At 44.6% G+C, this 16,735-nt stretch overlaps 1 protein-coding gene across 1 annotated transcript in view; it reads left to right on the top strand.

Annotated features, from left to right (window-relative positions):
- The first annotated feature begins 1,294 nt into the window (after positions 1 to 1,294).
- LOC145397150 (glutamate receptor ionotropic, delta-1-like) overlaps positions 1,295 to 16,735 on the top strand; it is a 91,916-nt gene continuing 76,475 nt past the window's right edge. Inside the window, exon 1 of the mRNA XM_080270347.1 lies at positions 1,295 to 1,455. Coding sequence (XP_080126473.1) covers positions 1,295 to 1,455 — 161 coding nt within the window. The remainder of the gene's footprint in view (positions 1,456 to 16,735) is intronic.

Below are 16,735 nucleotides of genomic sequence, written 5' to 3'. Positions count from 1 at the left end.
ATGATGACGATAGTGGTGGTAGTAGAATATGATATGGATGACGATGATGATGATAGTGGTGGTAGTAGATGATGATGAGGATGACGATGATAAGGAGGATGAAAGTAGTGATGGTGATTTATTTAGATGATGATGACCATGACGACGATAATGGCGGTGGTGGTAGTAGAGTTGATGATGATGATAATGATGATGATGATTTTCTGTCATCTTTTTAAGTTTTAATATCTCTGTGAAACCATTTACTACGCTGGGTGGTAACCATATAACCTGGGTTTCTGGCAGAGTTAAGTGTCCCCCAGATTCCCCTATCCAAAGTCACTTAATCATGGCAGTCGTTTCAGAGAGCCTCGGAGGGCCCAATACCCGCCCAGGGCCCCAACCAAATGGGCAGACTCGTGTGGCCATGTGGAATGTGAGAGGTGTGAATGAGGAGAACAAGAAGGTGGAAGTGGTGAATGTGTTTTAGAGGTATGTATGTGGAGTACAGAGGGTGGACAGGATACGAAATGGTGTGGAGTGAGGAAGTCGGTGGACACCAGAATCGAAGAGTGTCCTGAGATGGTATGGTCATGTGGAAACAATGGATAACAATAGAGTGGTGAAAAAGGTTTACCTGAGCGAATTTGAAGGAGGGAGGAGACGAGGTAGGCCAAGGAGAAGGTGGAGAGATATGGTGGATGAGTGTTTGAGGAAGAGATGTTTGGAAGTCGGTGAGGCTATGGAACTGACAATATATTGAGCTGGCTGGATGAATGTTGTGAGGTGAAATGCATGATCAGGGATATTGGCACCCCTTGTGAGCATGGCAGCGTCCAGATTGACTCAACCAGATACGTTTGTGTGAAGCTGCAGAATGTGGTGAATGTTTTTTGGTGTATCCGGTGGAGACAGGATTCCGGGGGCTTGAATGATGAGTGAATGGAAGTGTGGCCTATTTGGCTTGGGCAAGTTTGTGATATCTGGACATAGCTACTCCTCACCCTGCCCTTGGGTGGGAAAGGAGGTCCGGATGATGATGATGATGATATCTCTGTTCTATACAGAAGGAAGGGGGATGAGGGCCGTTATGCATTTGCTTATTTGTCCAGGGAGGTGGTCAGATGGAGGGCTGCCTATGTTTTATATACTCGTATAGCCCCCCAAAATTGTTTGTGATTTATGTCCATTCATCTGTATCCTTCTCTGTGATATGTTTCTCCTCCCCCACCCTTTTTTTCAGACAAACATGGAATTCTGTTATAACGGAGTGTGGTGGTTAATGGTAGCGATATTTACAATGGTGGTGAACGCAATGACAGTGAGTGGGCAGGACGTGGTTGTGGGTGTTCATGAGCTGGGCGTGGAGCAAGTGAGGGAGGTGTTGGGTCAGGTAATGGAGCAGCACCTCACCGGCTGTCATCTGGTGCTCCTTACCACCACACCACATTCACCTGTTGTATCAGCAGTTGTCAGGTAAACAGTATGTTGCTGATAGTATAGTATAATGTTGGTTGGTTGTGATACTGCTCTGCCTGTAATCATATATAATGTAATCCTGGACGTGTGTGTGTGTGTGTGTGTGTGTGTGTGTGTGTGTGTGTGTGTGTGTGTGTGTGCAATAACTGACTGATTAATTAAACTAAATAATATACTGGTGGTGTAACTGCCAGTGTCGCATACCGCCCGACATCAAGGCAAAAGTTGACAACAAAAAGTATAATCAGAGAAGCATGTAAAACATGATTTTAAATATAATATAAAAAAACACCAAACTATGTAAAAACACCAAACAGAAACAATAAACGACTAAAACAAAACACCGAATACTAAATCTTATGAAGCAGTCCAGCTGCCTCCACAGAGCTGAACGTTTCCACTCCCATACAACAGGCAACCTCCCCAAGCACCAACAAAATATGGTACAAGCTAACACTCACCTGGTACTCAGAGAGGTTCTGATGGCATAAATTCTCAAGACTGCGGCACTCCACCAGCAAGTGCCCAACAGTAAGGAGAATCAAGCAATCCTCACATAAAAGAGAGGAAGTGCCCTCCATTAAAAATCCATGAGAAAACCGGATGTGGTTAATTTGCAACTGGCATAAGTCCGTCTCCCACTGGCGAGACAAACCTCAGTAGATGAAGAAGTTTACTGTGCCACAAAAAGCACATACTGTGTTAGCCCTCAACTCATCCCAGTGGTCTTACCCACAGCACCAAATCTGTCTTGAAATAAATGGGTAAATATCATATGCAGGCAGCCAATGCAGAGGAGGATGGGATCCCAAAGTAGCAGCGAGCGCGAGCCAATGCTTTGTTAACCAACAGATCAGCCCACTCATTCCAGGACATTTGCGCATGGGCAGGACCTCAAGAAAACTCCATTTGACTGCCACAACAGCCAAGGTAATAAAGCCATTCTAATCCAAAAGATGAGATGAATTAAAAGACTCCATAGCAGACACAGCATTGCAGGGGTCACTAAAAAAACTGTTGAGAAGAGTACACATAATTTGGACAGCAAATAAAATTGCAGGCACTTCCACCATAAAAACAGAAGCCATACCTGGAATGCTACCACCCCAACTGAAGGAAGACAACACCAAAACCTACTCAAGTATCAGTCTTAGATCCATTAGTATAGATATGGACAGAGCTCTCATGAGTAGAGGCATGGTCTAAAATGTGAGAGTGGGACACCTGAGGGAGAAGTGAGCTCTTTTTACCAACAAATGACGTATAGGCTGCCACACAAGTGAGTAGCCAAAAACCCACCCTCAGGATTCGATGCAGACAAACTACCAGCTTAGGAAGCAAGAAGGCTAACATAACACACCAGACCCAGTAACCAAAGGGCTTCGCTAAACCTGAACGAGTGTCATAAAAGAAGATTGGGAATTCTGGGAGATCAGGGCGCAAGACACTGAGTCTGGGAGACAGTGAAGATGATATCAACACATCATCAATGAATGATAAGGCAAATCCATAGGGAGGGTATCAGCATTCAACAACAAACTCAAAATCGGGGATGACAAGAATGCTCCAGTTGCTGGAACAACAGCATGATGCACCGAATCTCACATCTGGAGACAGGCATCTGTAGCAGAGTAGACCTCACATCTATATTTGAGTTTAAAATGAATAAGGGATCTATGCAAGTGTAGGAGGGTCACCACCCTAGAAGGCATGAGCAAAAACCTTTAGAAGGCTGAAGGCCTTAATAGAAGCTTCCTTAACATAACAAATATGAGGAACACAGGTCGGTCTTCTATAAAAAAAAAAAAAAAAAAGACCCAAATACCGAGTTTCATCCACACAGGAGATTCTGTGACCATGGAGATGCAGGTCAGGGCCTGGATGAACACCACAAAGATGAAGAAAAATGTATAACCACAGTCCCACATGTAACTTTATTAACAACCAGCTGCAACTTCTTTTCAACCAGAGACATTTAAGATGCAGGAACGGAAAATGAGAGGTCACCCACTTACTGTATAGTGAGCCAAGTAATCCATCTGGGAGTACAATGATTGGACTGTTGACGGACACAAATGAAAAAGTTACGTTAAGGATACTCCTCTGCTGCACCTCATCTTGAAGTTCACGGGCATTAGAAAGCAACCTGTTACCCCACTCGGACCCTTAACCCACTGTGTGCTGGCTATTTTTAACCCTATGGGTCACCCCAGTGCCGACCATTTTTTGACCTTATTTTTTAGGCTAAAATGATAGATTTTGATGTGGAAACAACGAATTTTGCCATTAAAATGCTCACCGAGGCTCGGAAATGAGTTTTATTGAGTCCTGCATACTTGTGTACAGGTATAGCCGCTTTCTCACACTCACCATGTACGTGAGAGAAAGCTGTTTTCTATGTAAGGTATACTCAGGTATTCATGCTGGGAAGGGAATAGCAATGTTCAGTACATTTCTCTAATTACTTATTACTTCAGCATCTATCACAATTTGCATGTCCTTCTCACTGTGAATGCATTATCTTACACTTACTTGAAGATAGGTACAACCTGACTTCATTAGGTACAGTCCTGGCACTTACAAGAAGTTATTTACAACTTGACTTCATTATATAGTCGTTACACTTACAAGAAAATATTTACAACTTACACTTACATGAAAACATTTACAAAATGCCTTCGCTATGTACAGCACTGAGTGAGGCACACAGGCAGAGTGAGGCAGACCGAGCATGAGGGGGGAAGAGAGTGAGTGTATGGCCTTGACAGCCTTGGGGATAGTAGAGAAACAGTTACCTTACAAGCCTGCCAAAATTTACCCACGATTCTTGAAAAATGACGTCACAGTGAAATTTTTATTTTTAACCGTTTAAAAACAGCACTGACACTGGCCGCGGGATTATGTTAGACCGTTTTAAAACGGCACTGGCACACGGCGGGTTAAAAATGGTCAGACAAAAACAGCTGAATAAAAATTGGCAAGTGCCATTAAAGACAAAACTCATGAAAAGACTGTAAAATGCCATGAAGCTGGGCAGTCATACGCCTACACCAGACTGAAGAAGACTGTGATCTGGTGTTGGTAATTGGAGGAAACCTCATGGACAGAAAATTCCAAGGATGGTAGGAAATCAGAGGTAGGCCACATTTTACAAAACCATGTTGGACAAGATATAAGAAATTTCCTTCCTCAAAAAACCATGCAAGCCAATCATTGACCACCTTTTACAAGACCTTACACATACAATAAGTCATAGAAATGGGCCAACAATTTGATGCTTGTTGTTGATCTTCACCTGGCTTGGAGATGGGGATAACTACAGCACCATCATAACAAGTCGGAAACTCGACAGTACACAAGATCTTGTGTAACAATGACAGCAAAAACAAAAGGGGCTCATCAAGCAGGTGACGTAAAAAGGCATAAGGAGTATCATCACAGCCATTAGAAGAATCCTGGCTCAGTGACAAAGCTGCCTTAGGTTCAGAAACAGAAAAAGGGATATTAAAAGTTTCTCCCCCAGAAGAGGCAAAACTGAGACCATGAGACTAGGTGTCGACAGTGGCATATTGAAGGTGAATCCCATCCTTCTGTGAAACACTGCCAAAATGATAGACAAGCAACCCTGCAATAGCAAAAGGATCAGTCACAGCCCTACCTGCTACAGATACAACAGCAGGGGAAGAAATGGCAAATTTCCCTCACCAGGTTCCACACATGAGTGAGGAAAGTCCTCGTGTTGATGGAGGAAACATAACCCTTCCAGGATAAATGTCTGGTCTCTTTTAAAACCCGATGCACATGAGCTTGCACCCTCTAATACGCCACCAAATACTGATGATCCCCATGGTAGCAACAAAGCCGAAAGAATGCAACTCGTTTGGCCCTCACTGTGAAACTGTATTTAGGGTTCCACCAAGGAAGTGGATGTTTAAGAAACTGACAGTTTAAGATATAGACTTCCACAAGGAAGTGGACATTTAACCCTTTCACTTCAAAGGTGGAGCGTAAATTCTGGCTGTGCATGTAACTCTTGCTCGAGAGCTTTCAGAACAGTCACATAGAGATACTTAACTTCTAATGCTCGTAGGAAAGTTACTATTCATCATAGAAAGGCCACTTTGGTCTCAATTTGAAGATGAAGACTTTTACTTTGTCGTACATTGTCCAAAAAGACAATATATATATACAAAATAAAATGCCAAAAAAGTGAGTAAAAGTTAGCTGACACGCTAAAGTTTTACCTTGTCCTTTAAAAAAAATATTTGCAAAAAAAAATATTCAAGAAGTAATTATACTTTTTGCCTCAAGTAGCAGAATAAATATCCTTTCCAAGAATGCATTATTTGTTGTTTTTTCTTAAATAATAATGTCGCATATATACGTGAGAAGAAGGAACATAAGTGTTCGGCGGGAGGTCAAGGGGTGTACATCCTACCTGTCAGGAACCTCACACCACACTGAGCCAAGCAAACCAAGTGAGCACACTCACACCAGCTGTGGCAGGCTTAGCTCTACCCACTTTTGCCTGTTACCCAAAAAAATTTACGACACCCTAAATATTTCTTTAGAGATTATATTGGATGACGGGCAAAGTCGTCACACTGACGTCAGAGGTTGACAAATGCATTGACGACGCAGGTTGTCATTGGTATGTTTATGGGTTAAGAAAGATAAGAGGGCTGCTGAGCACAACACATAAGTGAAATAAGACACTTTCTTATTAATCCTCCCTTTCTGGGTGACATGTATACATGTCCTCCCGGGGCCATCCGAGGGTCATGTATACATGATCTAGTAATTCACGCCCTTGTTTGAATATTCAGCTGATTATTTCCACCACATGCAGCCACTGGCAACCCTCTGGCAAGCATCCAAGTCATGCTCCAGTTGCCTGTGTGCCTCCATCATGGATAGGCCTACACAAAAAGATTTTCTTCTGTCCGGACCCTCAGGTGACCGTCCACAACCATTCACTTCAACACCGATGACGTCAAAAGGCCCTAAAAGGAAAGGCCTTAGTGATAGTGCAATAGGAAGGGAGTTGGATCTACCATTATCACAACTAATGAATGGGGAAAGTGATTCATCCTCTGAGGAAAGTGACATCGCCATGCTGAGGGTCGAAATATACGCGACAGAGGAGGAGAGTGACCGTGAATTTTCCACTGTGTAGTGATATTTTCCTTCTACACGATTATCAGTCTTTTCTGATGATGAAGAAAGGTCAGATTTATTGATGATCCTGCAGAAGGGGACAATCACACAGTGAAGAAGGTAGAAGGGGAGGTAGGGAGTCAAGAATGGTAGGAGGTGGAGGATGATGGGAGGAGGAAATGCCACAGGCTGAGCTATGCACCAGAGTGGCCTACCGTGGAAATTTCCACCCATCCTCCATCAACACTAGCCTCTCCCACATGGCCTGCATCTGTACAAACATCACCATGTGCCTCACCCTGCCAGCCTGCCTCACTACATGGCTTGCCATGCCAGCCTGCCTCACCACATGCCTCACACGCCGGCCTGCCTCACCATGTGCCTCACCACGCTGGCCTGCTTCACCACATGCCTCACCACACCTGCCTGCCTCACCACGTGCCTCACCATGCCGGCCGGCCTCACTACATGCCTCACCATGCTGACCTGTCTCATTATGTGGTTCACTATGCCGGCCTGCCTCACTATAGGTCTTGCCACACTGGCCTGCTCACCATGTACCTAATCACCACATCCAAGTATGTCGGGCTATGTTGTTGCATTCATTCATTCATTCAGTGAATGCAACAACATAGCCCGACATAATTGGATGTGGTGATTAGGTACATGGTGTAATGGAGATGAGGTGTCTGAGGAGTATGTGTGGAGTGACGCTATGGATCGGGTGCGAAATGATGAAGTGCGAAGGAGAACTGGAGTTGTTCAGGAGATGGCTGGTAGAGTTGAGCAGAGGTTGTTGCGATGGTTTGGGCATATGGAGAGAATGGATAATGAGCGATTGGTGAAAAAGATAACTAGATCTGATGTGAGAGGTGTAAGGCTGAGAGGAAGACCACGAATAGGATGGATGGATAGTGTGAAGAGAGCGCTGGATGCGAGAGGGATGTCTGTCGAGCAAGGAAGAGTGGCTGTGCGTGACAGAAATAAATGGAGAGAAATTGTGAATAAATAAGTGATGACGCAGCCCTGAGGGGATATTCTCCCGCATTTGGTCTGATCAGCTAGTCAGGTCAGGTGCGGGTAAGGGGATGGGTATGTTATGATGTGGCAGGGGTAAACCAGCTCTGCTGTCGGGCCCTGCTGCGGATGTCACTGATTGCATTGCGCAGTTGACCCTTGTGCGGTGTGGTGCGGTGAGGATCTGTCCGTTCTCCCCTTTGGGGCTAAGATGTGAATGAATGTGTTTAAATGGATGAGTGAATGGAGAGTGTGTCGTCCTGTCTCGGCTACCTCCCTTTCCTTGGGGGAAGCAGCCTAGGTATATAGATAGATAGATAGATGTTGTTGCAGGCGCACGCTGACAGGCACATGCCCACCCATGCCTATCATCATCACCATCACCATCACGATCACCATCACCTGCCTCATCTAGTGGTGAGTCACTGGACTCGCCACCACGCCGTCATGCTAGGGGTTATGGCAGGACATGGGGCAGGCCATGTGCACAGAGAAGGCAGGAATCACGGGTGGGTAGATTGGAAACTTTTCCCCGGGAGGAAGGGATGGGATTTCAGCCCAAGGTGCCTGTGTTTGATAACAAATGCAGGTATGCAGTCAGAATTCCCCTGTAATCAATCTTCTTCTGTAGTGGAATCCTTCCTTGCTTTTTTCAAAACATCAGTGATGGCCTTCATTGTGAAAGAAGTGACTGCTTTCAGGGAATTCTGCTGCAACTGGACTGAAACCACACACCTAAGAGAGAGTGCAAAGAAGAAAGAATGGACAGTGAGAAATGTCAGCGAGATGTTTAGCTAGCATTGACTATGTTGATGCCTCACGTAAGAAAGCACAATATACACGATTATTGGCTCATGGATGATATTGCAGCTACCCCCATATTTGGTAAGTTATGCCACGGGATCGGTATCTTGATGTCCTCAGGTACCTGCAATTCTCCACCAATATGGGCGCACATCTGAACGACAGGCTGTGGAAGATTCGCTCGATTCTGGAAATATTGAAGGAAAATTTTCAATCCTTTTTCATGCCATTCCAGAAGGTTGTTATTTATGAGTTGCTTGTTCTATTCAGGGGACGTCTTGCCTTCATTCAGTACACTTCCTAAAACAGACATCATTTAGGAATAAAGTTTTTTGTTTTGTATAATTACAAGACTGGGTACATGTTTGATTTCATTGTGTATACTCCAAGTGATATGGTGTTGTCAAAGGATGATCCCCATGGTTTATTGGCTCAGTTGTCAAGAAGCTGATTGACAGGTACTTTGGCGGCAACCATATCTTGTTCACCGATAATTATTATATAGCACCAAGTCTTGCAAAAGTACCTGCAAGAACACAAAACTGCATTGTGTGGCACTGTCTGTGCAAAGACGACGCATTGGCCACCCTTTCCTGAGAGCACCATGAAGGGGGAGTACAGGACCTTGAAATCAGGTAAACTCCTTGCAGTTCACTGGCATGGGGGTAGGGTTTTTTTTCAAGACTACTCCCCCAGTATCCCTGCTTGTCGTAAAAGGCGACTAAAAGGGTTGGCGGAGGGTTAGTGCCCCTCCCCGGAAAACAACTAAAAAAACAAGCAATAAGCCTCGGACAAGGACTGACCAAACGATGACGACCAAGGACCGGACAAAGGACATGATTATTGGAACATGGAATGTAAGGGGAGCAAATGATGAGGTGAAAGAGAGAGAGATTGTCCAGGTGCTTGAGGGTGCGAAAGTGGATGTATGTGGAATAACTGAAACAAAATGGAGAGGAGAAATTGTGAGAGAATGGGAGTATGGATGGGGTATATGTGCAGGAGTAGATGAGAATGAGAGGGCAAAGGAAGGAGTATGTATAGTTGTGAGTAAAAGATGGAAGAAGAGCATAAGACAGTATGGATCAGTTGGGTCTAGGATTGTGTGGGTAAAGTTGAAAGTTGGAATACAAATGTGGGCAATTGTGTGTGTGTATGTGCCAACGCAAGATCGTGCTAGAAGAATGAGAGAAGAGTTCTGGACAAATGTAGAAGTGTGCATGGAAAAGTTTGGAAGGAATGAGAGAGTGTTTTTGATTGGTGATATGAATGGTAAAGTTGGGAATGTGAAGTTGGATGGAATAGTTGGTGAGTGGGATGTGCCTGCTGAGATAGATGAGAATGGGAGTGTGTTAGTGGACATTTGTGCTGGGAGGGGGTTAGTGATAGCCAATACCCTCTTCAGGCATAAAATGATCCACAGGTATACATGGCGAGTGATGAGAAGGGTGGGTGGTGAACTGAATGAGAGGAAGGCAATGATTGATTATGTGTGTGTTGATGAAAGGATGCGAAGATGTATAATGGATGCAAGAGTTTATAGAGGATGGGGGATTGGACTTTCTGACCACTACTTGGTGGTGGCCAGAATTAGATTTCAAGTAAGATGGAGGAATAGAAAAAAGGAAAGACGAGAGGAAGGAGTAGTGGCAAGGAGAGTGGAAAGGTTACAAGAGGATGAGAAAAAGGCAGAGTATAAGAGAGAAATGGAGGAACGATTAGGCAAATATGAACTGGAGCAGATGGGAGACGTGGAAGGTGTGTGTAGGATATTTACAGAAGAAATATGTGCAGCATGTGATGTGGTGTGTGGAAGGAAGAGAAGACGGAGGGGGGTGCAAGGAACAGTGTGGTGGACTGAAGAGGTGAAACAGGCTGTGGCACAAAAGAAGAAAGCATACAATGAAAGGATGAGAAATAGGGGCGTGGAAGAAGTTGAGAGGCGGAAGAGAGAGTTATATGTAGAAAGAAAGAGAAAGAGAGAGGTGAAAAGATTAGTAAGAGAAAGTAAGAAGAGAGTGGATGAGGAATTTGGAAGGAATTTGAGTGTAAAGTGGAGGGACTGTAAGAAAATGTTCTGGAAAGAGGTGAAAAGAGTAAGACAGGGTGGAAGTGAAGTTACCAGGGGAGTGAAAGATAAAAATGGTATATTACTAGTGGAGAAGGGAGACAAAGTGAGCAGATGGAGAGAACACTTTAAGGAATTGCTGAACATAAAGGATGGAAGTAATGCGAGATAAGTGGCTGAGGAATGGCTGGGAGAAGGAGGGAGGTGAGAAGACAGGATGAAATCATTAGAACAGAAGTTGTGGAAGCAATGAAGAAAGTTAAACTGGGGAAAGCCTCAGGAACTGATGAAGTGTGTGGTGAAATGCTGAAGTATGTGGAAGAGATAGTAGTAGAATGGATGTGGAAGATGTGCAGATTGGCCTGGGAGGAAGGTAGAGTCCCGGAGGATTGGAAGTCAGGTATAATTATTCCCTTCTACAAAGGAAAAGGGGAAAAAGAAGTGTGTGGTAATCATAGGCACATTTGTCTTCTTAGTATAATAGGAAAGGTGTATGGTAGGATACTTATTGACAGAGTTAGAGAAAGTACAGAGAAATTAGTTGGAGAAGAACAGGGAGACTTTAGGAAGGGAAGAGGCTGTGTAGATCAGATATTCATTCTTAGATCTTTAGTGGAAAAGTTTCTAGAGAAGGGAAAGAAGTTGTATGCGGCTTTCATGGATTTGGAGAAAGCATATGACAGGGTGGATAGACAAGGATTGTGGAAAGTGTTAAGAATATATGGAGTAGATGGTAAGTTGTTGAATGCTGTGAAGAATATGTACGATGGTGCGAAGGCTGCAGTGCGTGTGGATGGTGAACTAAGTGAATTTTTCTCTTTGAAAGTTGGGTTGAAACAGGGATGTGTCATGTCTCCATGGTTGTTCAATCTGTACATGGATGGGGTAATAAAAGAGGTACAAGGTAGGGTAGTGGATGTTGGAATGTCCCTGGTGAGAGAGGATAGTGTTTGGAAACTCCCTGTACTGTTGTTTGTAGATGATACTGTGTTGTTGAGTGAAGACGAAGGGGAGCTGCAAGGCTTGGTGGATGAGTTTGGGAGAGTGTGTAAGAAACGGAATCTAAAGGTGAATGTAGGGAAGAGTAAAGTGATGGTCTTTGAGAGAGGTGAAGTCAGTAAATGTACAGTGAGGTTGGATGGTGAGGAATTGGAAAATGTGAGTACGTTTAAGTACTTGGGTAGTGTGATGAGTAAGGATGGAGGTTTGGAGGGTGAAGTGCTTGAAAGGGTACAGCAGGGAAGAAAGGTTGCTGGTTCTTTGAAAGCAGTGATAAGAAACAGGGAAGTGAGCATGGAAGTGAAAAAGTTACTACATGACAGTATTGTGATACCAACTCTAACGTATGGAAGTGAAGCTTGGACGTTGTTGGAAGGACACAAGTGAAGAGTGAGAGCAGTGGAAATGAGTTATTTAAGAGGAGCCTGTGGAGTCACATGGAGAGATAGGCTGACGAATGAGAATATAAAGGAGCGTTGTGGTGTTGATGTAGATGTGATAGGAAGCGTTATGAGGAACACACTGAGGTGGTTTGGCCATGTGGAGAGGATGGAGGGTGAAAGACTGACGAAGAGAGTGTATGTGAGTGAGGTGGAGGGGGGAAGAGGGAGAGGGAGGCCGAGGATGAGATGGAGGGATGGGGTGGAAAGGTATATGAGAGAGGGGGGTGTGAGTTGGGAGCAGGGCAGTGAAATGGCGGGGGACAGGGCGACTTGGAGGCGATTTGTTTGTGGCCACCCCAAACGGGATTGAGGCGTCTGGCAATAGATAGATAGATAGAGAAGAGAATGGTAAATGTCCTCTCCACGGTCCATGAAGGTAAGTTGATTGGACAAGGTCGATAGGACAACAAGGCAACCAGTCTTCAAGCTTGATGCCGTTATTCGACTATAACATGAACATTCGATTAATCGATAAATCTGATATGCCAATCGGCACCATCGACTGTCACCTCTACAGTTCCATTACAGGGCAACGTTTATGGAAGCAAGTATTGTTTATTACTTTAATCCATTAATAGGAGGATACTTGACCGACCTGGACGAAGACGTTTCGACACAGGCCGTATAGGTTGTTTGATAATACATATTCTGTTAGACTGGTTCTTTTACCAGAGCAAGCTAGATTGGCTCTTGGAGTGGGAGACACAAGAATGGGTACCAGTTTAGTGCTAAATGAAGTGGCAGATGATGCTGTGATCTCACACCAGCAACCTCCACCACATCCATGGTAAAGGAACCCTGAGAAGCTGCAGTGTTAAGGTGCCCCCAACTGGGTGTCCTGGTAAGGAGCTAACTTGGTGAATCCTCCACCAAAAGAGACTTGGAAGAGGCCCAGCAGACTTACTCTAAGCAGAGAGAGGCATGCGTGACCTGCAACGATGGGCAGACTTGGACACCACCCCTAATGGAGAGGCATTATCCCCCTATTCAAAAGAGAAAGAAGTTGGCTCAAGCTCTGGAGAAGATGAAGCACATAATGGACATGATGACATGAGAATTGCCTCAACTTGTTACAGTTACAACAGTTACAGATGGCTTAGAAGAAGCCGAGCCTTCAGAAAATGAGGAAGCAGCACATTCAGCAACCTAGGACGCTGTAGCAACATTGGGTATTGGGGAAGACTTTGATGACATTGCAGCAGTAAAAACTGGAGGATGCAGGCTTAGTGAGAGTGATGCATACGTAACCCTTTCCCAAGGCAACAAGGTCATAACCCTTGTCTGGGTCCCTTGAAATGAAATTTTCTCATTGGCACCAAGGGAAAGGCCTTCCATCTCAAGTTTGTATATGTCACAAGCCTTTGAAGAAGCAGGATGGAATTCACCACAGTGCACCCAGACAAGACGGATGAAACACTTGAAATCCTCGTGGACACCCACACAGTAGACATATTTTTGACAGGTGACTGTTTAGGTGCCTGGATGCATGGCTGACGTGACCAAAATGTTGACATTGATAACGCCTGGAGAGAGGTACATACTGCTTTACTTAGTAGTGATGCCATGCAGCAATCAAAACATTTGGCAAATAGACATTTCATATTACGTAAGAATGAGGGTAGATGGTGAAGACACAGTACCAATAATGTTCTTATGGATAAGCTCCACCTTCATCACACTCTGATCAGCTAATTCCTGCTGAGAGACTTTTATGCTATAGCTGAGAAGTTCCTTGCCATAAAGCAGTTCCATGGTACTTACTGAGAAAATCATAAGGCCAGCATGAGACTGGGAGAATATCAGTGTCTTTAACATACTGGAGGCATTCACTCTTGGTAGCATCTGCAATCTCTACCAGTAGAGTGCCTCCAGCCTCAAAGACAACCTTCAGAGTTGCATCACATGCCCAAATGAGAGTATAAAATATTTGAAAAATATCCTGCTGACACAGATCCTGGACAGCTGAACTATGGACAACAATATGCTTTGCAAAAAAAAGGGCCTCAAAAACACCACACATCATCTCAGTAACATAACTCGAGGAATGAGTAGGGCATCAGGCACGCCGATGGTTACCAGCTTGGCAGTGGTAGGCAGGGACATATGGCTCCAATGTGTCTACCATGGAGGAGCCAGAGCCAGAACATGCAGGGTTGTTAACTGGTGGACTGTTTATGGGTTTAGAAGTAGCCATATAGGAAAGAACACCTTCACTCCCATCCCCCACTCACCATGGAGCCCAAGAAGGGGAAGCCCAAGGGCAGGGTATTGAGCACCCGTCAGCCCTAGGAGTAGTGACGACGTACAGTAAATGCAGGTAACCACTAAACAAGAACACCTCCAGGACAATATGAGCCACCAGCACTCCCATTGCCCACTTGACCCTAACCAGCAGGTGACCAGCCGATTGACTTGGTCAGGTCCAAGCAGGCTATCTGTCTAGCCAGAATAAATCAAAGATGTGTGTTGCTAGCTACTGGGCACATAATGGAGGATCACTCAACCCCCAGAACTCCTGTTTCCCAGCATTACAGGATGCCATACACAGCAAACATTTGGGAAAGCAAAAGCCCTGCCAAAATGCAGGATGGGCAGGAATGAGCAACATCAGTAGAAGGCCTCCTCTACCAGTGATGCATGTGGGGGGTGGAAGAATGTGTGGTCCACGAGACTGACAGATGCCGAACCAAACTAAGGTAGGGACACATCAAGCCCCACCACCATGTCAAGGTGACCCCTCCTTAGCATGTGTGTGTGTGTGTGTGTGTGTGTGTGTGTGTGTGCGTGTGTGTGTGTAGTACAGCTAATACTGGGGGTAGGGTTTTTTTTCAAGACTACTCCCCCAGTATCCCTGCTTGTCGTACAAGGCTACTAAAAGGGTTGGCGGAGGGTTAGTGCCCCTCCCCCGAAAACAACTAACTAAAATGATGAACAAGAAGCCTCGGACAAGGACTAACCAAAAGATAACGACCAAGGACCGGACAAAGGACATGATAATCGCAACATGGAATGTAAGAGGTGTGAATGATGACGTGAAAGAGAGAGAGATTGTCCAGGTGCTTGATGGTGCGAAAGTTGATGTATGTGGAGTAAATGAAACTAAATGGCGAGGTGAGAGTGTGAGAGAATGGGAGTATGGATGGGGTATATGTGCAGGAGTAGGTGAGAATGAGAGGGCTAAAGAAGGAGTGTGTATAGTTGTGAGTAAAAGGTGCAAGAAGAACATAGGAGAGTGTGGATCAGTTGGGTCAAGGATTGTGTGGGTAAGATTGAAAGTTGGAATACAAATATGGGCGATTGTGTGCATGTATGTGCTGACGCAAGATCGTGCAACCAGAGTGAGATAAGAGTTCTGGACAAATGTGGAAGTGTACATGGAAAGTTTGGAAGGATTGAGAGAGTGTTTTTGAACGGTGATATAAATGGTAAAGTAGGGAATGTGAAGGTGGATGGAATAGCTGGTGAGTGGGGTGTGCCTGCTGAGATAGACGAGAATGGCAGTGCATTAGTGGACATTTTGTGCTTGTAGGAGGTTGGTGATAGCCAATACCCTCTTGAGGCACAAAATGATCCACAGGTATACATGGCGAGTGATGAGAAGGGTGGGTGGTGAACTGAATGAAATTAAGGCAATGATTGATTATGTGTGTGGATGAAAGGATGCGAAGATGTGTAATGGATGCAAGAGCTTATAGAGGCTGGAGGAGTGGATTTTCTGACCACTACGTGGTGATGACCAGAATCAAGAACAAAATAAGATGGAGAAATAGAAGAAGGGAAGGACGGGAAGAAGAAGTATTTGCAAGGAGAGTGGAAAGGTTACAAGAGGATGAGAAAAAGGCAGAATATAACAGAGAAGTGAAGGAACGATTGGGCAATTATGAATTGGAGCAGATGGGGGACGTGGAAGGTGTGTGCAGGATATTCACAGAAGGAATATGTGCAGCATGTGATGTGGTGTGTGGAAGGAAGAGAAGACGGAGGGGGGTGCAAGGAACAGCATGTTGGAATGAAGAGGTAAAACAGGCTGTGGCACAAAAGAAGAAAGCATACAATGAATGGATGAGAAATAGGGGCATGGAAGAAGTTGAGAGGTGGAATAGAGAGTTATATGTAGAAAGGAAGAGAGAGGTGAAAAGATTAGTAAGAGAGAGTAAGAAGAGACTGGATGAGGAATTTGGAAGGAATTTGAGTGTAAAGTGGAGGGACTGTAAGAAAATGTTCTGGAAATAGGTGAAGAGAGTAAGACAGGGTGGAAGTGAAGTTACCAGGGGAGTGAAAGATAAAAATGGTAGATTACTAGTGGAGAAGGAAGAAAAAGTGAGCATATAGAGAGAACACTTTAAGGAATTGTTGAACATAGAGGATGGAAGTAATGTGAGTATAAGTGGCTAGGGAATGGCTGGGAGAAGGAGGGAGGTGAGAAGACAGGAAGAAATCAGTAGGATAGAAGTTGTGGAAGCAAGAAAGTTAAATTGGGGAAAACCCCAGGAATTGATAGAGTGTGTGGTGAAATGCTGAAGCATGGGGGAGAGATAGTAGTAGTATGGATGTGGAAGATGTGCAGATTGGCCTGGGAGGAAGGTAGAGTCCCGGAGGATTGGAAGTCAGGTATAATTTTTCCCTTGTGCAAAGGAAAAGGGGAAAAAGAAGTGTGTGGTAATCATAGGGGTACTTGTCTTTTTAGTATAATAGGAAAAGTGTATGGTAGGATACTTATTGACAGAGTTAGAGAAATAACAGAGGAATTACTTGGAGAAGAACAGGGAGACTTTAGGAAGGGAAGAGG

Source organism: Coenobita brevimanus, chromosome 40 (assembly GCF_032717465.1).
Source record: "Coenobita brevimanus isolate Jiangsu-jjx chromosome 40, ASM3271746v2, whole genome shotgun sequence".
Taxonomy (NCBI): domain Eukaryota; kingdom Metazoa; phylum Arthropoda; class Malacostraca; order Decapoda; family Coenobitidae; genus Coenobita; species Coenobita brevimanus.
Note: the sequence above shows the minus strand (reverse complement) of the source record. Positions and strands in the feature narration are given on the sequence as shown.